Source organism: Podarcis cretensis (genome assembly GCF_951804945.1).
Source record: "Podarcis cretensis genome assembly, chromosome: 10".
Classification (NCBI taxonomy): domain Eukaryota; kingdom Metazoa; phylum Chordata; class Lepidosauria; order Squamata; family Lacertidae; genus Podarcis; species Podarcis cretensis.
Window position 1 is genome coordinate 4,289,683 of NC_137179.1, and position 23,903 is coordinate 4,313,585.

At 46.7% G+C, this 23,903-nt stretch overlaps 1 protein-coding gene across 3 annotated transcripts in view; it reads left to right on the top strand.

Annotated features, from left to right (window-relative positions):
* Window positions 1-23,903, top strand: part of KCP (kielin cysteine rich BMP regulator) — a 190,074-nt gene that overhangs the window by 27,923 nt on the left and 138,248 nt on the right. For all 3 annotated transcript variants that reach the window (XR_013842776.1, XR_013842777.1, XM_079992103.1), the window contains exons 7-17: window positions 1,899-2,069; window positions 3,845-3,941; window positions 5,418-5,500; window positions 9,140-9,233; window positions 11,350-11,429; window positions 12,645-12,821; window positions 13,236-13,329; window positions 14,360-14,442; window positions 20,255-20,348; window positions 21,225-21,304; window positions 22,662-22,761. Coding sequence is in view for 1 of the 3 variants with exons in the window: in XM_079992103.1 (XP_079848229.1) it covers window positions 1,899-2,069; window positions 3,845-3,941; window positions 5,418-5,500; window positions 9,140-9,233; window positions 11,350-11,429; window positions 12,645-12,821; window positions 13,236-13,329; window positions 14,360-14,442; window positions 20,255-20,348; window positions 21,225-21,304; window positions 22,662-22,761 (1,153 nt within the window). In the remaining 2 variants the exon portion in view is untranslated. The remainder of the gene's footprint in view (window positions 1-1,898; window positions 2,070-3,844; window positions 3,942-5,417; window positions 5,501-9,139; window positions 9,234-11,349; window positions 11,430-12,644; window positions 12,822-13,235; window positions 13,330-14,359; window positions 14,443-20,254; window positions 20,349-21,224; window positions 21,305-22,661; window positions 22,762-23,903) is intronic.

Sequence of the window (23,903 nt, forward strand, 5' to 3'; positions counted from 1 at the left end):
CTACGCCACTGGGCACGAGAACCCCTTGATTCCACTGTGAGCCATAGTGGTGAATCCCCATTAGGGAATCCCTCCGCCCACTAGGGGGAGCTACCCCCACACACTTTGGGGACCACTGGAATAGAGGACCCTCACATAGCCCAGGTGTGCCCCTACAGATGGCACTAATGTGAGGGTGTCGGGTAAGCATCACAGGAGGACATTGTCCAGACAGAAAAGTATGTCAGTTGTTGAAGGTGCTATTGAATGAATGAATGATTGAATGATGATAGATAGATAGATAGATAGATAGATAGAATGAGAAGGATTGATTGATTGATTGATTGAGAATGACTGACTGAATGAATGAATGATTGAATAAGAATGATTGAATGATTGAATGAGAATGATTGAATGAATGAATGAATGAGTGATTGATTGATTGACTGATTGATTGAGAATGATTGAATGAATGATTGAGAATGATTGCATGAATGAATAAGAACGATTGAATGATTGGTTGGTTGGTTGGTTGGTTGGTTTGTTGAATGATTGATTGATTGATTGATTGAATGATTGATTGATTGATTGATTGATTGATTGATTGATTGATTGACGAATCCGGAACCAGAGCAGCCAAGTGTTCCAGAGAGTGGAGTAAATTAATATTATATAGAGAGAATCATTGTACACATACAGTGTAAAGACACTAGCAGGACTGAGATAAAACTCACAACATTTCAAAGAAGGGACATTCTATTGGTGATTAAAGTGTTTAATAATATAAGACAGATATAGAATGGAGATGTAAAAAAGGTGTGAAAATAAAAATGTGATATAAGAAAACCAGAAGATGGAGGGAGGGAAGCCAGAAGACGGGCAGGGTGAATGATATAATGATGTTATATGACGATGTTATAAAATTGTTAAAATTGGAAAATCCATATTTTTTTAAAAAAAAAATAACATTTGTAAAAAACAACAACAATAAAACCCCCAGAAACTTTCCTTTGTGAATTATAGGGACAGTACTACCCAAACTGTATAGAAATATATTCATGTATGTGACTACAGTGGCAAGAATGTTAATTTCCCCAAAATAAAAAGAAGTCCCAGCAAAACAAGAATGGATACAAAAACTTACAGAATATGCAGAAATGGCGAAACTTACTGGAGAAGTAAGAAAACAAGAGAACAAACTTTTTTTATGTAAAAGAATGGAAATGGTTTATTGAAGATTTACAGATAAACTGTAAGCGGATAAGAACATTTGCAGGATTATTGTAATAACCTGCACTTTCATATTGAAAGTAGATGAAAAAATGAGCAAAGTAGGTTAATTTGGATATGCAGAAAATATTTTTTTTAAAAATAACAGAAAGAGGGGGAAGGAAGACAAGTTTTGAAATGTTAAAAGGACTGTAAAGTTATTGAAATGTATAAAATTGAAAATCATTAATACAGTGGTTCCCCGCAAGACGAACGCCTCGCAAGACGGAAAACCCGCTAGACGAAAGGGTTTTCCGTTTTGGAGGTGCTTCGCAAAACGAATTTCCTATGGGCTTGCTTTGCAAGACGAAAATGTATTGCGAGTTCCTGTGTTTTTTTTTCCTCCCCCCCTTTTTCTAAGCCGCTAAGCCGCTTATCTGCTTATCCACTAAGCCGCTAAAAGCCGCTAATAGCGCTAATAGCGCTAATCCGCTAAGCCGTCAATGGGCTTGCTTCGCAAGACGAAAAAACCGCTAGACGAAGAGACTCGCGGAACGGATTAATTTCGTCTTGCGAGGCACCACTGTAATAATAACAATAGTAATAATAATAATAATAATAATAATAATAATAATAATAATAATGGAACCATCGCTTTGGGCATCGTGCGTGCTTTCGCTGTCCAGTAACGCTGTGCCTTCTCTACCTAGGATGGCAAAGTGTCCTGCAAGAGCGAGGACTGCTCCCCTGCTCCATGCCAGCACCCCGCAACCCCCCAGGGGAAGTGTTGCCCAGTGTGTGGAGGTTGCTTCTACAAAGGGCGCCTCTTGAAGGATGGGCAGAGATACCTGGAGGAGCCATGCAGGCATTGCATCTGCCAGGTGAGCACGGAGGAAGGGGTGGAGGCTGATGGGTCAATGCCAAGGGGTGCCAGCAAGAACGATAGATGCTGATCAGATTTAGCACCTGTATTGATTCCAGATCAGGTTCAGGCGCAGGGCCAGTGCCAGTCTGTGCCAGGAGGAAGCTGGCAATGCCAACCATCACGGGGAATGGTGCCTGAAGGAAAGGATCTGGGGGTCTTGGTGGACCACAAGCTAAACATGAGTCCACAGGGTGATGCAGCAGCAAAAAAGGCCAATGCTATTCTAGGCTGCATCAACAGAAGTCTAGTGTCCAGATCCAGGGAAATCATAGTCCCACTCTATTCTGCCTTGGTCAGACCACACCTGGAATGCTGTGTCCAGTTCTGGGCACCACAATTTAAGAAGGGTGTTGACAAGCTGGAAGGTGTGCAGAGGAGGGCAACCAAGATGATCAATGGCCTGGAAGCTAAGCCTGATGAGGAACGGTTGAAGGAGTGTGGGTATGTATAGCCTGGAAAAGGAGACTGAGATAGGAGAGTCATCTTCAAATATCTCAAGGGCTTTAACATGGAAAATGGAGCAAGCTTGTTTTCTCCTGCTCTGGAGAGTCGGACTCAAACCAATTATTATTATTATTATTATTATTATTATTATTATTATTATTATTACTACTACTAATACCCCACCCATCTGGCTTGGTTTCCCCAGCCACTCTGGACTGCTTCCAACCAAATATTAAAACAATACGGCGTCAGACATTAAAACCTCCCTAAACAGGGCCGCTTTCAGTTGTCTTTTAAAAGTAAAATACAGTGGTGCCCCGCAAGACGAACGCCTCGCAAGACGAAAAACCTGCTAGACGAAAGGGTTTTCCGTTTTTTGAGGCTCTTCGAAAGACAAATTTCCCTATGGGCTTGCTTCGCAAGATGAAAACGTCTTGCGAGTCTTGCGAGTTTTTCCCTCCCCCCCCTTTTTCTAAGCCGCTAATAGCCGCTAAGCCGCTAATAGGGGTGCTTCGCAAGACGAAAAAACCGCTAGACGAAGAGACTCGCGGAACGGATTATTTTCATCTTGCGAGGCACCACTGTAGTTGCTTATTGCCTTGATATCTGGTGGGAGGGCATTCCACAGGGCGGGCGCCACCACCGAGAAGGCCCTCTGCCTCGTTCCCTGTAACCTCACTTCTCGCAAGGAGTGTAAGAAGGGCTTTTACATTCGCTAGAAGCTCGGCTCTGCCCTCACCGGTCCTGGAGTAAACATAAAAGTAAAGGGACCCCTGACCATTAGGTCCAGTCATGGCCGACTCTGGGGTTACAGCGATCATCTCACTTTATTGGGAGCCGCCATACATCTTCCAGGTCATGTGGCCAGCATGACTAAGCTGCTTCTGGCGAACCAGAGCAGCACACGGAAACGCCGTTTACCTTCCCGCCGGAGCGGTACCTATTTATCTACTTGCACTTTGACGTGCTTTCGAACTACTAGGTTGGCAGGAGCTGGGACCGAGAAATGGGAGCCCACTCTGTCTCTTCGAACCGCCGACCTTCTGATCGGCAAGTCCTAGGCTCTGTGGTTTAACCCACAGCGCCACCCGCGTCCCGTTCAGGAGCTTAGGGCCTCATCAAACCTAAATCCAGCTCTGTTTGCAATGCTACAGTTTTACGATAGATATTTAGCAGTTGTGACATGGTCTCAGCACCAAGCAATGCCATGTGTTCACCACTGCCTAGCGTTTCGTGACCACGTTGGCGCCGCCGTATGATTCTCTCCTCTCTCTGCAACTCTCCTAGGTAGGCAACGTCCGATGCCAAGCACCCAGCTGCCCAGAGCTTTCGTGCTGGGAGCGATACACGCCGCCCGGGGAGTGCTGCCCAGTTTGCCATCCAGGTAAGGACGCAAGGAAGCGCCCCGAGAGCATCACTGGGCCATAGCTGTCAACCGTCCCTTATTTGGCGGGAAAGTCCCTTATCCCAGCGCCGTGTCCCGCTGCTGTCCCTTATTGATGATGTCCCTTAAATTTCCCGGGTTTCAAAGGAAGCAGCTTCTCTCCCTCCCTCCCTGTCGGCCAGGGAGGAGGGAGGCTCCAACTGTGTTGCTCAACCAATAAGGAGTCTAAGGACGACTGGGGGGTGGAGCTTGCATGCCTTGTGCCAATCAAATCGGCCGCATTGCCTGCCGGCCAGGGAGGAGGGAGGCTCCAACTGTGTTGCTTGGCTGCGTTGCTCACCCAATAAGGAGTTTAAGAACGACTGGGGGGTGGAGCTTGCATGCCTTGTGCCAATCAAATCGGCCGCATTGCCTGGGGACTCGCCTTTGCTCAGCGCTTCCCAGCGGAGAGGTGATGGTGGTTTCCCTTGCTGCATCCCCTTTGCCGGGTTGCTGCGCTGTGGGAACCACCGCTTGAGGCTTCGCTTGGTTGCTAGTTGACTAAAATCCCTTATTTTGGCTGCTGATCCCTTATTTTCGAGGCTGCTGGTCCCTTATTTTCAAATCTGTAAGTTGACAGCTATGCACTGGGCCACTGGTTTTGTTGGTCCTTGGACCTGATTCATTTGTGCAAAGTGTTTTCTCTTTATCAAGTTTGCTTCCGTATCCTTCCCATGCCAGGTACGGTCGACAGACCATTCGTGGGAGTGCAAGCTCTCCATGTTTCTTGTATCGTCTGTTTCGGTTTGAAATAGTGTAAGATTTTGGCCTCCTTTTTCCTTGGGAGGGGGGTTTCTGCAGCTTGTGTAAGATAAATTCCCACTTCTCTACAGGTGAAACTCAGAAAATTAGAATATCGTGGAAAAGTTCATTTATTTCTGTAAGTCAGCTTAAAAGGTGAAACTAATATATGGGATAGACTTATGACATGCAAAGCGAGATATGTCAAGCCTTTATTTGTTATAATTGTGATGATCATGGCGTACAGCCGATGAAAACCCCAAATTAGCAATCTCAGAAAATTAGAATATTAAATGAAATCAGCAAAACAAGGACTGCAAATAGACCAATATTGGACCACTGAGAAGTAAAAGCATGCATATGTACTCAGAACTTGGTTTGGGCCCCTTTTGCATCAATTACTGCCTCAATGCGGCGTGACATGAGACCGAGCAATGCAGAAGAGCTAAAGGCTGCTATTGAAGCATCATGGTTTTCCATAACACCTCAGCAGTGCCACAGGCTGATAGCATCCATGCCACGCCACATTGAGGTTAGAGCTTAATAAGTTAGAGCTTAATAATTATTTCACTATCAATATACTTGTTCTTAATTGTTCGCTATCAATATACTTGTTCTTAATTCTGGCAGTGGTTAAGAAGCGTTGCATTAATTCCTTGCCTTTTCCTCACCTGTTTTGTTTTTTGTTTTGCCCAGGTTGTGAGTACGAAGGACAGAGATATCAGGAGGGAGATGTCTTTGCCGCCTCTTCGAACCCCTGTATGAACTGCTCCTGCCTGGTGAGTGGATGAAGGGAAGGGCAGAGTATCCGGCTATACCGTATAACAAATTATCACAGTGGTAATTGATGCTGTTGTTGTTTAGTCGTTTAGTCGTGTCCGACTCTTCGTGACTCCATGGACCAGAGCACACCAGGCACTCCTGTCTTCCACTGCCTCCCACAGTTTGGTCAAACTCATGCTGGTCTCTTCGAAAACACTGTCCCACCATCTCGTGCTCTGTCGTCCCCTTCTCCTTGTGCCCTCCATCTTTCCCAACATCAGGGTCTTCTCCAGGGAGTCTTCTCTTCTCATGAGGTGGCCAAAGTACTGGAGCCTCAGCTTCACAATCTGTCCTTCCAGTGAGCACTCAGGGCTGATTTCCTTCAGAATGGAGAGATTTGATCTTCTTGCAGTCCATGGGACTCTCAAGAGTCTCCTCCAGCACCAGAATTCAAAAGCATCCATTCTTCAGCGATCAGCCTTCTTTATGGTCCAGCTCTCACTTCCATACATCACTACTGGGAAAACCAGAGCTTGAACTATTCGGACCTTTGTCAGCAAGGTGATGTCTGCTTTTTAAGATGCTGTCTAGGTTGGTCATTGCTTTTCTCCTAAGAAGCAGGCGTCTCTTAATTTCGTGACTGCTGTCACCATCTGCAGTGATCATGGAGCCCAAGAAAGTAAAATCTCTCACTGCCTCCATTTCTTCCCCTTCTATTTGCCAGGAGGCGATGGGCCCAGTGGCCATGATCTTTGTTTTTTTCATGTTGAGCATCAGACCATAATTTGCGCTCTCCTCTTTCACCCTCATTAAAAGGTTCTTTAATTCCTCATCACTTTCTGCCATGAAGGTTGTGTCATCTACATATCTGAGGTTGTTGATATTTCTTCCGGCAATCTTGATTCCGGCTTGGGATTCATCCAGCCCAGCCTTTCTCATGATGAATTCTGCATATGTTAAATAAGCAGGGAGACAATATACAGCCTTGCCGTACTCCTTTCCCAATTTTGAACCAATCAGTTGTTCCATATCCAGTTCTAACTGTAGCTTCTTGTCCCACATAGAGATTTCTCAGGAGACTGATGAGGTGATCAGGCACCCCCATTTCTTTAAGAACTTGCCATAGTTTGCTGTGGTCGACACAGTCAAAGGCTTTTGCATAATCAATGAAGCAGAAGTAGATGTCAGTCTGGAACTGTCTAGCTTTCTCCATAATCCAGAGCATGTTTGCAATTTGGTCTCTGGTTCCTCTGCCCCTTCGAATAAAACCATGCAATAAAAGCAAATCAGTAGTTGAAAACAGGCATCAGCTAACCATTGTGGAAAGACGTATTCTCAATTACCTGCATAGACCTGGCGGAATCGGAACGTTTTCAGCAGCCACTTGAAAGTTGGCACTGAATCTCCAGTGGCAGAGAGTTCCACAGGGCTGGCCAATGACACGAAAGGCTCGGCTTCTCGCTGTTATCCAATGAACCTCACCAACTTGGGGATCAGGCAGTGATGCTCCTGCAGAGGATCTCGGTGATCGATCTGGGATAGAAGATTTCGAGGCTGTGGCTGGGAAGATTTAGGGTGGGCCAGTAATAGCTACCAGCGGATGGCAGCCCATAAGCCAAGCAGCAGGATCAGTGTTGCCGACTTCCTAGCATTTAGCACACAACGGTATACTGCCTGTGTACTTGGAGGTTCAATTCAACTGTTGCACCTATCCCCCCATTTATTTTTCGAGTAAGACGCTGAATGATGCTTGGTGGGAAGTGATAATGGTTCACCCAAGCATGCGCAGAGTGCATTTTAATGAAGAGAAGAAAAGACACTCTGCACATGCTCAGGTGAACTTTTATCACTTCCCACCGAGCATCGTTCAGGGTCTTGTTAGAAACAACTGCCGCTGGCCCCCACGTACCTCACTTCCGAGTCAAAGGATGCAGAATAATTTGGGGAGGTTGGGCAAAGTTGGCATGCTGCGTTCCCAAAGCAAGGAAGGATTGTACTCTGATTAATAAAATACACACGAGGCTTGACCAGCAAGACTCTGGGAGGCAGTGCGAATAATAATAATCTGTCCACCCCTTGGCCCAGGTAGTTTTATTCACAAAAGAACTTTTACACAGCGTTCGTAAGAACCAATCAGATTTCCTCTGAGCATTTCAAAAAAACTCCACATGGGAGAAAGTCAGATCAGAAAAATCCTGTTAACTACAAAGACTACTTTGAGCATGCATACATCTCCGAGAGTAAATAAAACAGGACTAGAGGAATGCATTCAGCCAAACCTCGTAGGTCATAAACAGGCAGGAAAGGAAGGAAGGATAGCAAGAAAAGAATATTTGCCATCTCCTTGTGAACTCTCTTCCTGGCCCTTAAGATCTACCTAAAGATTAACAAACTACATCAAAGTAACCTACTATCTTTATGTACTGAGGATGCCTGATGAACAATTGGCCTGTGTATTTAGAATGCTTATAGGTGCCTGTCAGGCGTAGAGAAAGCAAATGGCAGAGGTGCAGAGGCTTGTGGGATTTGATCAGAAATTATTGTCAATGAATCAAGCCCAGTCGACATGATGCTTTCGTAGCGGACACAATGGCTTGCTCCATATTTCATAATTCCTCATAGTAATCCCACCTGACCCCCACACTCTGGATATTTGCACCCCTACACTGGAGGAGGGGGGTTAAGACAGACCCCAGTTTGGGGATAGGGAGGGAAGGAGGCGCTCCCCCCTCCATAGCTGTCAACCGTCCCTTATTTGGCGGAAAAGCCCTTATCCCAGCGCCATGTCCCGCTGCTGTCCCTTATTGATAAAAGGTAAAGGTAAAGGTAAAGGTACCCCTGCCCGTACGGGCCAGTCTTGACAGACTCTGGGGTTTTGCGCCCATCTCACTTAAGAGGCCAGGGGCCAGCGCTGTCCGGAGACACTTCCGGGTCACGTGGCCAGCGTGACATCGCTGCTCTGGCGAGCCAGAGCCGCACACGGAAACGCCGTTTACCTTCCCGCTGGTAAGCGGTCCCTATTTATCTACTTGCACCCAGAGGTGCTTTCGAACTGCTAGGTTGGCAGGCGCTGGGACCGAGCAGCGGGAGCGCACCCCGCCGCAGGGATTCGAACCGCCGACCTTTCGATCGGCAAGCCCTAGGCGCTGAGGCTTTAACCCACAGCGCCACCTACGTCCCTCCCTTATTGATGATGTCCCTTAAATTTCCCGTGTTTCAAAGGAAGCAGCTTCTCTCCCTCCCTCCCTGCCGGCCAGGGAGGAGGGAGGCTCCAACTGTGTTGCTCACCCAATAAGGAGTCTAAGAACGACTGGGGGGTGGAGCTTGCCTGCCTTGTGCCGATCAAATCACAGGCGTTGCCTGGGGACTCGCCTTTGCTCAGCGCTTCCCAGCGGAGAGGGGACGGTGGTTTTCCTTGCTGCATCCCCTTTGCCGGGTTGCTGCGCTGTGGGAACCACCGCTTGAGGCTTCGTTTGGCTGCTGGCTGGGCTTTCTGCCTTTGGCTTGGAGACGCTCAGAATTTGAACATACCTGTGCTCTGAAAATCCCTTATTTTGGCTGCTGATCCCTTATTTCCGAGGCTGCTGGTCCCTTATTTTCAAATCTGTAAGTTGACAGCTATGCCCCCCAGCCACCCTGTTCTGTTTTCCCTCCAGAGGAGCCTGGTCCGCTGCCACCCTGTCCGCTGCCCGCCCAGCCGCTGTGCCAAGCCCAGCCCTCAGCCTGGCCAGTGCTGCCCTGTTTGCCCAGGTGAGTGACTCGCCGTGAACAAACTGGGGCAGGTAGAGGAACCTGGCTTCTCTTCCTTATCCTGCAAAGAACCAAGATGGGGTGGGAGTGAACTGAGCCAAGACGGAGCCCCAGGAGGTGTTTTTCTGTGCCCCAAGATCAGCTGAGTTTTGATGCTGCTGTTTGCCTGCAGGACAATATATAACTTGCCTCTTTCTCAATCATTAACCCCCTGCGAATGTGCTGGAAAAATAAATAAAAAGGACACATTTATTTATTATCTGTTTAGTTTGCAACATCATCATCATCATCATTATTATTATTATTATTATTATTATTATTATTATTATTATTATCATCTGGCCAGAGATGGATGAAGACCTTTAGAGGCCTTAAGCACCCAGATTTTGGTGCCTCCGTATATATCTACAGGCATACCTCAGAAGTTGAACAGAATCCGTTCCCGAAGTCTGATCGACTTCTGAAACATTCAATTTCCAAAGCATGGCTTCTGATTGGCTGTAGGAAGCTCCTGCAGCCAATCGGAAGCCATGGAAGCCCCGTCGGATGTTTGGCTTCCGAAAGAACATTTGAAAACCAGAACACTCACTTCCGTTTGACTCCCAAGGCATTCGGGAGCCGAGGTACGACTGTAATTCAAAATGTAAATGAACCATATATCATTAATCTCTATTATTTATTATTTTTGTGTGTACAGTGGTACCTCGGGTTACATACGCTTCAGGTTACATATGCGTCAGATCAGGTTACAGACTCCGCTAACCCAGAAATAGTTCCTCAGGTTAAGAACTTTGCTTCAGGATGAGAACAGAAATCACACAGCGGCGGCAGCGGGAGGCCCCATTAGCTAAAGTGGTGCTTCAGGTTAAGAACAGTTTCAGGTTAAGAACAGACCTCCTGAACGAATTCAGTTCTTAACCAGAGGTACCATTGTGTGTGTGTGTGTGTTTGTATACAGTCATACCTTGGGTCGAAGTAGCTTCAGGTGGAGCATTTTCAGGTTGTGCGCTGCGGTGACTAGGAAGTAACGGAGCGTGTTATTTCTGGGTTTCGCCACTCACGCATGCGCAGACGCTCAAAATGACATCATGCACATGCGTAGAAGCAGCGAATTGTGACCTGCCCATGCGCAGATGCTCAGGTGCGGGTTGCGTTCACTTCAGGATGCGAACAGGGCTCCGGAACGGATCCTGTTCGCATCCAGAGATACCACTGTATATGTATATGTATAATATACATGTGTGTGTGTTTGTGTGTGTGTGTACACACACACACACACACACACACACACATACAGTGTTACCTCGGGTTAAGTACTTAATTTGTTCTGGAGGTCCGTTCTTAACCTGAAACTGTTCTTAACCTGAAGCACCACTTTAGCTAATGGGGCCCCCCGCTGCCGCCGCACCACCGGAGCACAATTTCTGTTCTCATCCTGAAGCAAAGTTCTTAACCTGAAGCACTATTTCTGGGTTAGCGGAGTCTGTAACCTGAAGCGTATGTAACCCGAGGTACCACTGTATATGTATGCATTTTTTTCATTTATTTTGGGAACCTTTTTTGTGGAACCTGGTTCAATTGCATCATATGGTCCATAGTAAAAAGGGCAGTTGAAGATTTCTGTGGTGCCCCTTTCTCTTGATGCCCTAAGCTCATGCTCAGCCTGAACATACGCATGTTTGCACGCGAGACATCCATGTGCCAGATTCATGCCGGCTTCTTCTCTCTCTCCCAGGTGGCCCACAGACTTCAGGGGGCCTGGGAGGAATTCAGAAGCACATGCGACTGGCTATTCATCTCTGCCTGACGCGATGCCAGGCCACAGCTGTCAACTTTTCCCTTTTCTTGCCAGGAATCCTATTCGGATTAAGGGAATTTCCCTTTAAAAAAACACAGCTGACACTCGGGACCGTCGGGCGGCTGTGGTGGAGTCTATACCCGGTGGTTTCAGGGCGGTTCACAGAATAAAATCAAGACATAAAACCATAAAATAAAAATAACAACAACAACCCAATAGTCCGCCCCTGCAGCACGAAAAAAAATCAGGAATGTAATTGTTCCTAATGCTCCTTGTTCCTTGCCCTTCTTCCTTCTCTCATTCTGTCTCTCCTCTTAGCGTGTGAGCTGGACGGGCGAATGTTGGAGCCTGGGCAGAAGATCCTCTCTGCGGACGGATGTCGAAGCTGCACCTGTTCTGTGAGTTATGGGAGAGTCCGAGGGGTTTGCAATGCCCCCAAAAGCCAGTGGGGGGCAGTAGAATGATCCTGTCACTGAGTATGTACATTTTTATCGGCCATTGATCAGAGAGGCAATAGCGGACTTTGGTGCGCCGTGCATTGCCAGAATTCGCACACACACCCCAGACCTCACACTACCTGTTGCAGCAGGAAAAGTCTTCACTGATAACAAATAGAAAAATTATAATCAGTTTTCATAGTAGGTTTGTATTCGACGCATCAAAAATCCACAATATTATTATTATTATTATTGGAAGTTTTAAATGTTTGATGCTTTAATGTATTTTTAATCTCTGTTGGAAGCTGCCCAGAGCGGCTGGGGAAACCCAGCCAGATGGGCGGGGTACAAATAAATTATTAGTATTACTATTATTACTATTATTATTTTATAATTTTGTAATTCTATAATTTTATTTATTATTAATAATAATAATTCCCTGCCCATCTGACTGGGTTTCCCCAGCCACTCTGGGCAGCTCCCAACAGAATATTAAAAACACAATAAAACATAAAACATTTAAAAACTTCCCTAAAGAGGGCTGCCTTTGGAGGTCTTCTAAAAGTCAGATAGTTGTTTATTGCCTTGACATCTGGTGGCAGGGCGTTCCACAGGACGGGTGCCACTACAGAGAAGGCCCTCTGCCTGGTTCCCTGTAACTTGGCTTCTCACAGCGAGGGAACCACCAGAAAGCCCTCGGAGCTGGACCTCAGTGTCCGGGCTGGACGATGGGAGTGGAGACGCTCCTTCAGGTCTACTGGACCGAGGCCGTTTAGGGCTTTCAAGGTCAGCACCAACACTTTGAATTGTGCTCGGAAATGTACTGGGAGCCAATGTAGGTCTTTCAATACCGGCGTTATATAGTCTCAGCAGCCACTCCCAGTCCCCAGTCTAGCTGCCGCATTCTGGATTAATTGCAGTTTCCGGGTCACCTTCAAAGGTAGTCCCACGTAGAGCGCATTGCAGTAATCCAAGCGGGAGATAACCAGAGCATGCACCACTCTGGCGAGACAGTCCGCGGGCAGGGAGGGTCTCATCCTGCATACCAGGTGGAGCTGGTAGACAGCTGCCTTGGACACAGATTTGACCTGTGCCTCCATGGACAGCTGTGAGTCCAGAATGACCCCCAGTGCCCATTTGCCGTGTCCGTTCTGTGACCTGAGTCTCTTTCTCCAGGAGGGGGCGCTGGTGTGCACCCCTGCCCAGCCATGCCCCCTGGCTTGCACCCATGGACTACCCCCTTCCGCTGGCTCCTGCTGCCCGGACTGCACCCGCTGCCTTTTCCGTGGGCAGCTCATTCCCAACGGGGGCGAGGTGGCGGGCAAGGACCCCTGCGAATGCTGCGTCTGTCAGGTGGGTGCCAGGGGGGATGGTTGCCACAAAAAAAAATCAGAATGCAGTTCGTGCCTGTGGTGGGCGGGGCCAGCCGCAAAGTGGGTGGGGCAAAGTATGCAAATTTTGCTGGGAGCTCTTTGTACCCAGACTTTATCCTCCATCCATACAAGAAAGGGACGTCTTTAGGGATTAAGGATACATGCCAGCCAACCTAAAAATCTTGGGGCGCAATGCAGGGCCAATGAGGGATGAGGGTTAGGGAGCATTCTAAGGGCCCTATCCCCTTCCCTGCAGGAAATACGACTTGGCTCACTTTCTCGAGTCGTCTGGAGCCGGGAGGGTTGTTGGTGGGGAGGGTTGAGCAATAGAACTCTGATCCAGTCAGGCTCCTTATTCATTTTGTGCTTCCTCTTGCCTTCTTGCCCTCTCCAGGATGGAAACATCGTCTGCTCCCAGGTCGCCTGCCCAAAGCTGGACTGTGCCATCACAGAGGTGCTCCCTGGGCAATGCTGCCCCCTGTGCCAGGGTGAGAAGGAGGTGAAGGCTTCCCATTTTGCACTTGAGGTGCAAGCTTGAGGTTGAATCCTGACAAGACAGAAGTACTGTTTTGGGGGGACAGGAGGCGGGTGTGTGTGTGGAGGACTCCCTGGTCCTGAATGGGGTAACTGTGCCCCTGAAGGAGCAGGTGCACAGCCTGGGAGTCATTTTGGACTCACAGCTGTCCATGGAGGCACAGGTCAGTTCTGTGTCCAGGGCAGCTGTCTACCAGCTCTATCTGGTACACAGGATGAGACTCCACCTGTCCGCAGACTGTCTCGCCAGAGTGGTGCATGCTCTGGTTATCTCTTGCTTGGACTACTGCAATGCGCTCTATGTGGGGCTGCCTTTGAAGGTGACCTGGAAACTGCAATTAATCCAGAATGCGGCAGCTATACTGGTGACTGGGGGCGGCCGCTGAGACCACATAACACCAGTCTTGAAAGACCTACATTGGCTCCCAGTACGTTTCCGAGCACAATTCAAAGTGTTGGTGCTGACCTTGAAAGCCCTAAACGGCCTCGGCCCAGTGGACCCGAAGGAGCGTCTCCATCCCCATCGTTCTGCCCGGACACTGAGGTCCAGCTCCGAGGGCCTTCTGGCGGTTCCCTCCCTGCGAGAAGCCAAGTTACAGGGAACCAGGCAGAGGGCCTTCTCGGTGGTGGCACCTGCCCTGTGGAACGCCCTCCCACCAGATGTCAAAGAGAACAACAACTACCAGACTTTTAGAAGACATCTTAAAGCAGCCCTGTTTAGGGAAGCTTTTAATGTTTAATAGGTTATTGTATTTTAGTGTTTTGTTGGAAGCCACCCAGAGTGGCTGGGGAAACCCACCCAGATGGGTGGGGAAACGAACCTTCAGGTCTTAAATCATCACTGCCGTCACCCTCCTACTGCTTCCCAGAGCCCCCTATGCCAACCCCATTGCCCCACCACCACCCCACGGGCGCTACTGTCCACTTTGGGATTCCTCCCAGTTGAAGTCGACCTGACGTTTTTGTGTTGCTGGACCCTGACAGGTTGTCTGGACGGAGAATCCCGGCGTGAGCACAATGAAGAGTGGACCCCATCCTCGGACCCTTGCCTGAAGTGCAAATGCCTGGTAAGATCAGGAAAATGTTGCAAGCGGAGATCAAGAAATAATCCAGAGGTATTCATTTAGACAGGAGGGATGCGGGCAGCACTGTGGGTTAAACCACAGAGCCTAGGACTTGCCAATCAGAAGGTTGGCAGTTCAAATCCCTGCGGCGGGGTGAGCTCCCGTTACTCGGTCCCTGCTCCTGCCAACCATCAGTTTGAAAGCACGTCAAAGTGCAAGTAGATAAATAGGTACCGCTCTGGCGGGAAGGTAAACGGCTTTTCCGTGCGCTGCTCTGGTTCGCCAGAAGCAGCTTAGTCATGCTGGCCACATGACCTGGAAGCTGTACGCCGGCTCCCTCAGCCAATAAAGCAAGATGAGCGCCGCAACCCCAGAGTAGGTCACGACTAGACCTAATGGTCAGGGTCCCTTTACCTTTACTATTCGTTTAGACACACCTCTGAATACTCCTCTATAGGAGTATATTGTATTTTAAAATGGGGTTTCAGAGTTTTTAGGGGGGTTAAATGTCTTATGTAGATTTTTCAATTGCATTGTTCTATATGGAACAATGACAATAAAGATATTGTATCATATCATACCTTAAAAGTCAAGGTTCAAGGACAGAAATCTGGCTGAGTCTGGAATAACCTCGTGAAGTGAAAGGATAAGACTCATAGAATCATAGAATCATAGAGTTGGAAGAGACCACAAGGGCCATCGAGTCCAACCCCGTGCCAAGCAGGAAACACCATCAGATAAGAGGGATTTATATCTAGATGTTAGGATACAGGTGATCAGGAAAACAGGAAGACACAATGAGAGATAAAGGAGGTGCTGTGGGATTGGTGAAAGTCAATGTTTGTTTTTCTTTTTAGTGTTCATATTATTAACTTGTAAGCTATGAATTTGTTTTTTTTTTTTGTTTTGTTTTTTTGAATGTTGGTTTTGGTGTTTTGTGTATTGTTATTTTTCCGATATTTTCCGTGTTGTTGTTGTTGTGTGGAAAATACTAATAAAATTTATAATAAAAATTTATAATAACCCAGAGAGACATCCTATTTGGCAAGGACAGAAAGAAACAGCACGGTTAAAACAAATATTGCACACAGGGAAAACAGAGACAGAACTTCGCTTGCAGATTCACAAATTTTAAATGTGTTGACACAAATAGAAGTTTAAAACATGGTAGCTGTTCTATAAAGGATTGTTATCAAGATTGGAATGTAACTGGAGTCAGGAAGAGTCAGGAAGCAGAATGAAAGGAAAAGATCCAACCCTGAAATCTTGCACATTAGGGGGGCACATAAATTGCTTAATTGGCCATTTGATTGACTGGTATTCGATTGGCGTAATTTGTTTTTTTTGGTTTTTTTTAATAATATTTATTAAGTTTTTAACAAAAAGAAGAAAAAGAATAAACAATTAACAAAAAACACATAGAGAAAATCCAAATACAATACAAAAACCGAGATTTAACATAAAAAGAAAAAAGAAAAAAAATCCCTCTTTCTGGTATCTTACAATCATTTACTTATTTTCCTGACTTCCTCACACCTCCCTTTTTTGTATTCCATTTAAAAATTTGTTCAGCAAATTCATACCCTCTTAATTTAACCTTAATTATTTATCCTCACACATTCTAACTTCAAATTTTCATCTAATGTCAATCCCTTCATACATATTCTTATTTTTCCTTATTGCTAGAACCACTTTGTTTCATTCCAACGTCATTAACATCAATTGGGGTAATTTGGTATTGATGTAATGAGGCTTATATTGGATTTTTGGAATTGAAAACTGATAAAAATTATTATCGAAAAAAGAGAGAAGGAAATACGTTGTAAGCCACATTGTGCTGCCGAAACGACGTTTGCTTGAAATGGGAGGAAGGGAGAAAAAATGCCACACACAGGAAAAACAAGGGTATAGTTTGAGATCCTCACCTGTCGTTTTATAAAATCATTTAACGTGTCAACACGAATAGAAGTTATAAATATTGCAGCTGTTGTATAAGGGGTTATTATTGCGACTGGAATGCAATTGAAACCAATAAGGTTTTGGAGGCCAAAATAAAGAAAATCATCAGTCCTAGCATGTAGGATTATATAATTTGGTATATATGAACAGCTGGCTTCACAAATGGTGTAAACAGGAACGGTTTGGATTCTTAGATCACGGACTGCAGTTTCTTGAAGATGGACTTCTGGCAAGCGATGGGCTGCACCTCACAACGGTTGGGAGGAATGTTTTTGCCAAAAATCTCAGAAACCTCATCAGGAGGGCTTTAAACTGACTAATGTGGGGGAGGGAGACAGTGCTCCTGAAGGTAGGAGTCTATCAATTGATGAAGATGATCATCCAAATGTCATAGACCAAATGGAGCAAACAGCACGCAGACCTAGTGGTGGGAGGAAAAAATAATTAAATAAGAGACATGGGGGAATGATTAATGGACTTCAATGTCTGTACACTAATGCGCAAAGCATGGGAAATAAACAAGATGAGCTTGAGCTCTTGGTACAGCAAACTAAATATGACATAATAGGCATCACTGAAACCTGGTGGGATAAGTCCCACGATTGGAATGTAATAATGGAGGGTTACAATCTATTTCAGAGAAACAGACCAGACAAGAAAGGAGGAGGAGTGGCGTTATATGTCAGGGATGTGTATACCTGTGAAGAGAGCCAAGATTTAGAACCTCAAAGCCAAAGTGAGAGCATTTGGGTCAAAATTAAGGGAGAGAAGAATAACAGTGACCCCATTGTGGGAGTTTACTATAGATCCCCAAGCCAAACGGAGGACATAGATGATGCCTTCCTGGAACAGATGGCCAAGCACGCAAAAGGAAGGGAGATAGTAGTAATGTTACCCGGATATTTGCTGGATGTCAAACTCAGCCAAGAGCATAAGGTCAAACAGATTCCTCACTGGCCTTGCAGACAACTTCGTTGTCCAGAAAGTGGGAGAAGCAACAAGAGGAACAGCCATTAGGCACTCCTGTTTTTGGGGGACAGGAGGCGGGCAGAACAGATCATTAGGCGCGAGTGATCATGCTCTTCTGAAGTTTACTATACAGCGGAAAGGAGCAGCCAAGCATACTAGGACTCAATTTCTTGACTTTAAGAAAGCCGACTTCATAAAACTTAGGGAAGTGCTGGGTGAGATCCCATGGACAGTAATACTAAAAGGAAAGGGAGTTCATGATGGCTGGGAGTTTGTTAAGAGGGAGATAGTAAAAGCACAACTTCAGGCAATACCAATGAGACGGAAACATGGAAGGTGCCTAAAGAAGCCAGGGTGGCTATCTAAAGAACTTTTAACTGAGTTAAGATTAAAAAAGGATGTGTACAAAAAATGGAAAAGGGGGAAACCACCAAAGAGCAATTCAAACAAATAGCCAGCACGTGTAGACACAAAGTCAGAAAAGCTAAAGCACAGAATGAACTCAGGCTTGCTAGAGAGGTTAAAAGCAACAAAAAAGGCTTTTATGGGTATGTTCGTAGCAAAAGGAAGAACAAAGAAACAGTGGGGTCACTCAGAGGAGAAGATGGTGAAATGCAAACAGGGGACACAGAAAGGGCTGAACTCCTCAATGCCTTCTTTGCCTCAGTCTTCTCCGATAAAGAAAACAATGCCCGACCTGAAGAATTTGGAGCAAATAATTCAGCAGAGGAAACACAGCCCAGAATAACTAAGGAGATAGTACAAGAATACTTGGCTAGTTTAGATGTATTCAAGTCTCCAGGGCCAGATGAACTGCATCCAAGAGTATTAAAAGAACTGGCAGATGTGATCTCAGAACCACTGGCAGTCATCTTTGAGAATTCCTGGAGAACAGGCGAAAAGTGGAAAAGAGAGGACCCAAATAATTACCGCCCAGTCAGTCTGACATCAATACCAGGGAAGATTCTGGAGCAGATCATTAAGCAAACAGTCTGTGAGCACCTAGAAAGGAATACTGTGATCACCAATAGTCAGCATGGATTTCTGAAAAATAAGTCATGTCAGACTAACCTGATCTTGTTTTTTGACAGAATCACAAGCCTGGTAGATGAAGGGAACGCAGTGGATGTAGCCTACCTTGATTTCAGCAAGGCATTTGACAAGGTGCCCCATGGTATTCTTGTAAAGAAGCTGGTAAAATGCGGACTTGACTATGCTACCACTCAGTGGATTTGTAACTGGCTGACTGACCGAACCCAAAGGGTGCTCATCAATGGTTCCTCTTCAACCTGGAGAAGAGTGACTAGTGGGGTGCCACAGGGTTCTGTCTTGGGCCCGGTCTTATTCAACATCTTTATCAATGACTTGGATGATGGACTCAAGGGCATCCTGATCAAATTTGCAGATGACACCAAACTGGGAGGGGTGGCTAACACCCCAGAGGACAGGATCACACTTCAAAACGACCTCGACAGATTAGAGAACTGGGCCAAAACAAACAAGATGAATTTTAACAGGGAGAAATGTAAAGTATTGCACTTGGGCAAAAAAAATGAGAGGCACAAATACAAGATGGGTGACACCTGGCTTGAGAGCAGTACATGTGAAAAGGATCTAGGAGTCTTGGTTGACCACAAACTTGACATGAGCCAACAGTATGACGCGGCAGCTAAAAAAGCCAATGCAATTCTGGGCTGCATCAATATGAGTATAGCATCTAGATCAAGGGAAGTAATAGTGCCACTGTATTCTGCTCTGGTCAGACCTCACCTGGAGTACTGTGTCCAGTTCTGGGCACCACAGTTCAAGAAGGACACTGACAAACTGGAACGTGTCCAGAGGAGGGCAACCAAAATGGTCAAAGGCCTGGAAACGATGCCTTATGAGGAACGGCTAAGGGAGCTGGGCATGTTTAGCCTGGAGAAGAGGAGGTTAAGGGGTGATATGATAGCCATGCTCAAATATATAAAAGGATGTCACATAGAGGAGGGAGAAAGGTTGTTTTCTGCTGCTCCAGAGAAGCGGACACGGAGCAATGGTTCCAAACTACAAGAAAGAAGATTCCACCTAAACATTAGGAAGAACTTCCTGACAGTAAGAGCTGTTTGACAGTGGAATTTGCTGCCAAGGAGTGTGGTGGAGTCTCCTTCTTTGGAGATCTTTAAGCAGAGGCTTGACAACCATATGTCAGGAGTGCTCTGATGGTGTTTCCTGCTTGGCAGGGGGTTGGACTCGATGGCCCTTGTGGTCTCTTCCAACTCTATGATTTTATGATTCTATGATATGAAGGATTGATATTATTGATTGTATTATAAATTGGTATTGTTATAATGAGGCTAGTAAAAGGTAAAGGGACCCCTGACCATTAGGTCCAGTCATGACTGACTCTGGGGTTGTGGCGCTCATCTCGCTTTACTGGCCGAGGGAACCTGGCGTACAGCTTCCGGGTCATGTGGCCAGCATGACTAAGCCGCATCTGGAGAACCAGAGCAGTGCATGGAAATGCCGTTTACCTTCCCACTGGAGTGGTACCTATTTATCTACTTGCACTTTGACCTGCTTTCGAACTGCTAGGTGGGCAGGAGAAGGGACCGAGCAACGGGAGCTCACCCCATCACGGGGATTCGAACTGCCGACCTTCTGATCAGCAAGTCCTAGGCTCTGTGGTTTAACCCACAGCGCCACCCGCGTCCCTATAATGAGGCTATTACTGGATTGTAATGGAAAATTAATAAAAATTATTATCAATAAAATAAAATGGGATGAAGGGGCTTTTGTGGGGGAAGGGAGAGCAGTCTGTGAGCCAGGCCCTGCAAGACATTCTTTTTCCCTTGAAAGGTACCAATTCCATTATCTCCCTCACCTCCGTTTTTCTCCGTGCCCCCAGGAAGGCCACGCCGTCTGCAAAAGGAGGCACTGCGCCAGTCTCTGCCGCCACCCAGCACCCCCTCGCCCCGGGACTTGCTGCCCCGTCTGTGATGGTGAGTCCCAGGAGATTATTTAAGAGGCTGTCCTCTGCATCTTGAACTCAGAGCCCTTTACAGACCTTTCTTGTCCTGGTGCCAGTGGTGTAGCGTGGGGGGTGCAGGGGGGGCCGGCCACACTGGGCGCAACATCTGGGGGTTAGGGGGCGCAAATCCACGGGTTAGGGGGTGCAAATTACTTGTCTTGCCCCGGGTGCTGACAACCCACCCTACGCCACTGCCTGGTGCCTCCGGGTTGTGGGATGTGATCCAGGAGAGGCAGTCAAGTACAACATTCCTCATTTTCCTAGAGAAGACATTCGAGGGGATGTTTGGTCCAGCAAGTCAAAACTTCCTGTTCCTCCTGGCTGGAACATCCTTCCTTTTGCATGTGATAGAAGGTGGGCGTGACCTCACCTGTCCAGGTAACAAACGGACGAGTCACGCAGCACACCTCCCTCTTTTTTATTTACTTCTTTGCTTGACCAGCTTCTTAGCTAGGACTGCTCTGCTAGCTGTCATCTAGCAGAAGCAATGGGATTATTCCCCCATACGGGGTAAATCCAATGTACATATTCGTAACTACGTCTGCCTTCAGGAATCCAACTGTGAACTGATGTGAGTAAACTTCTTTTATTGACTTTGAATAAGATTGTGGCGTCTTTATTCTTTTAAGAGGGATTCAAGGGAAGTTGCCAGGAACGTACAATTCGATCTGAGACACAATGAATTGTAAAATAGTGAGAGGCTCACACGAGCCTGCAACCAGCTATCTGCTGTGCATGTAAAAAGGGGAATGTAACTCTACTACGTAAAGGAACTTGCTAGCACAAGTTAGGAAGGATATTAATAAACAATATACCCTCTCCTGCCACCCTGAACATTCCCACACAGGTTGTCTGTGGGAAGGGAGAGAGTACCGCAGCGGAGAGGTGATCTCGAGCGGAGAGCCTTGCAAGCGCTGCACCTGTGTGGTGAGTCTTCCATCGCCGAGTCTTGCATTTCTTTTTTCTTTATATTTTTAAAATTCATACATTTCATTAGTTTTACAATCAATTTGACCTTTCAAAACTTGGCTTCCTTTTCCCTCTTTCTGTGGTTCCTTAAGTTTATTTTTTAATATCTTCTGGATATCCAAATTCCTTTTACTTGCTTGTTTAATTACAGTGGTATCCCGGGTTAAGTACTTAATTCGTTCTGGAGGTCCGTTCTTAACCTGAAACTGTTCTTAACCTGAAGCACCACTTTAGCCAATGGGGCCTCCTGCTGCTGCCGCGCTGCCGGAGCCCATTTTCTGTTCTTATCCTGAAGCAAAGTTCTTAACCTGAAGCACTATTTCTGGGTTAGCGGAGTGTGTAACCTGAAGCGTATATAACCTGAAGCGTATGTAACCCGAGGTACCACTGTATCTACTGTAAATATATACTCTTATAAAACTGCAGGTTATTGCACTTAATCCTGCTAATGTTTTTATCTGTTTGCAATTTATCTGTAAATATTCAATAAACCATTTCCATTCTTTTCTTAAAAGTTCATCTTGATTTCTTACTCTTCTGGTAAGTTCGCTATTTCTGCATATTCCATAAGTTTTTGTACCCATTCTTCCTTTACTGGGATTTCTGCTTCTTTCCACTTTTGGGCAGGTAACATTCTTGCTGCTGTAGTCGCATACATGAATAAATTTCTATACAATTTAGGTAGTTACTGAGTCTTGCATTTCGGGAGCGTCGTGAGTTCCCGCCCCACACTGCTCCGGCTTGGAGTTATTTATATTATTTCTTCATTAAAAAAATACTCGTGACCCACTGCATCATTCAAAAATGTATTGTGTTGTTGTTGTTGTTTAGTAGTTTAGTCGTGTCCAACTCTTCGTGACCCCCTGGACCAGAGCACGCCAGGCACTCCTGTCTTCTACTGCCTCCTGCAATTCGGTCAAACTCATGCTGGTCACTTCGAGAACACTGTCCAACCATCTCGTTGTATAGAATGTATAGAAACAATTAAAAAAATATAAAACCGTCTTTAAAAGCTAAAAGCAGAAGTCGATCATAACCATTGAGGAAAGATACATTCTTAGTTGTCCACACAGGGTTCTGCTGGAATAGAAGAGATTTCAGCAAGTGTTTAAAAGCTGGCGCAGAAGGGGCCTACTGAATCTCTAGTGGCAGAGAGTTCCACAAGACCCAGTGGAAGGTCTCGGTTTCTCATTGTTGTCCAATGAGCCTCACCAACTCAGGGAATGACCAAAGACACTCTTGGGGGAGGGTGTGTGCTAAGGGGCGGAAAATGGCCCTGGGACCCCCTTCCTAACCCTTTTGCTTGTTCCGACAGGCCGGGGAGGTTTCGTGTGAGCGAGCCGCGCCCAAGTGCCCTCCGCCGTCCTGCAGCCACCCGGGCAAACTCCCGGGACAGTGCTGCCCAACCTGCAATGGTGAGTTGTCTCCCGCCCACCTCTCTTGTAAATCAGAACCAGTGAAGGCGGTGAAGGTCCTGTGTGAGTGTCTGGAGGCGGTTGGAGGATGGATGGCGGCTAACAGATTGAAGTTGAATCCTGACAAGACAGAAGTACTGTTTTTGGGGGACAGGAGGCGGGCAGGTGTGGAGGATTCCCTGGTCCTGAATGGGGTAACTGTGCCCCTGAAGGACCAGGTGCGCAGCCTGGGAGTCATTTTGGACTCACAGCTGTCCATGGAGGCACAGGTCAGTTCTGTGTCCAGGGCAGGTGTCTGCCAGCTCCATCTGGTGCACAGGATGAGACCCTCCCTGCCCGCAAACTGTCTCGCCAGAGTGGTGCATGCTCTGGTTATCTCCCGCTTGGACTACTGCAATACGCTCTATGTGGGGCTACTTTTGAAGGTGACTCGGAAACTACAACTAATCCAGAATGCGGCAGCTAGACTGGTGACTGGGAGCGGCCGCCGAGACCATATAACACCGGTCTTGAAAGACCTACATTGGCTCCCAGTATGTTTCCGAGCACAATTCAAAGTGTTGGTGTTGACCTTTAAAGCCCTAAACGGCCTCGGTCCAGTATACCTGAAGGAGCCTCTCCACCCCCATCATTCTGCCCGGACGCTGAGGTCCAGCACCGAGGGCCTTCTGGCGGTTCCCTCATTGCGAGAAGCAAAGCTACAGAGAACCAGGCAGAGGGCCTTCTCGGTGGTGGCGCCCGCCCTGTGGAACGCCCTCCCACCAGATGTCAAAGTGATAAACAACTACCTGACATTCAGAAGACATATTAAGGCAGCCCTGTTCAGGGAAGTTTTTAACGTGTGATATTTTACTGTATTTTTGGTTTTTATGTAAGCCGCCCAGAGTGGCTGGGGAGGCCCAGCCAGATGGGCGGGGTATAAATAATAAATTATTATTATTATTATCGTCACCATCAGGCCTGCGAGGCTTTCTCTGGGCAGCTTCCCTTGTTGCACCCGATCCGGAAGCTGCAGTCGGGGCAGGATGCTGCAGCACAATTGCTGACAGCAGTGCGGCCTCGCCAGCGTGTGACAGCTGCGCTCAGAGATCCGCACTGGTTGCCAGTCTCAGGACCACCACTCCCCAAAGTGTCCCTATTTT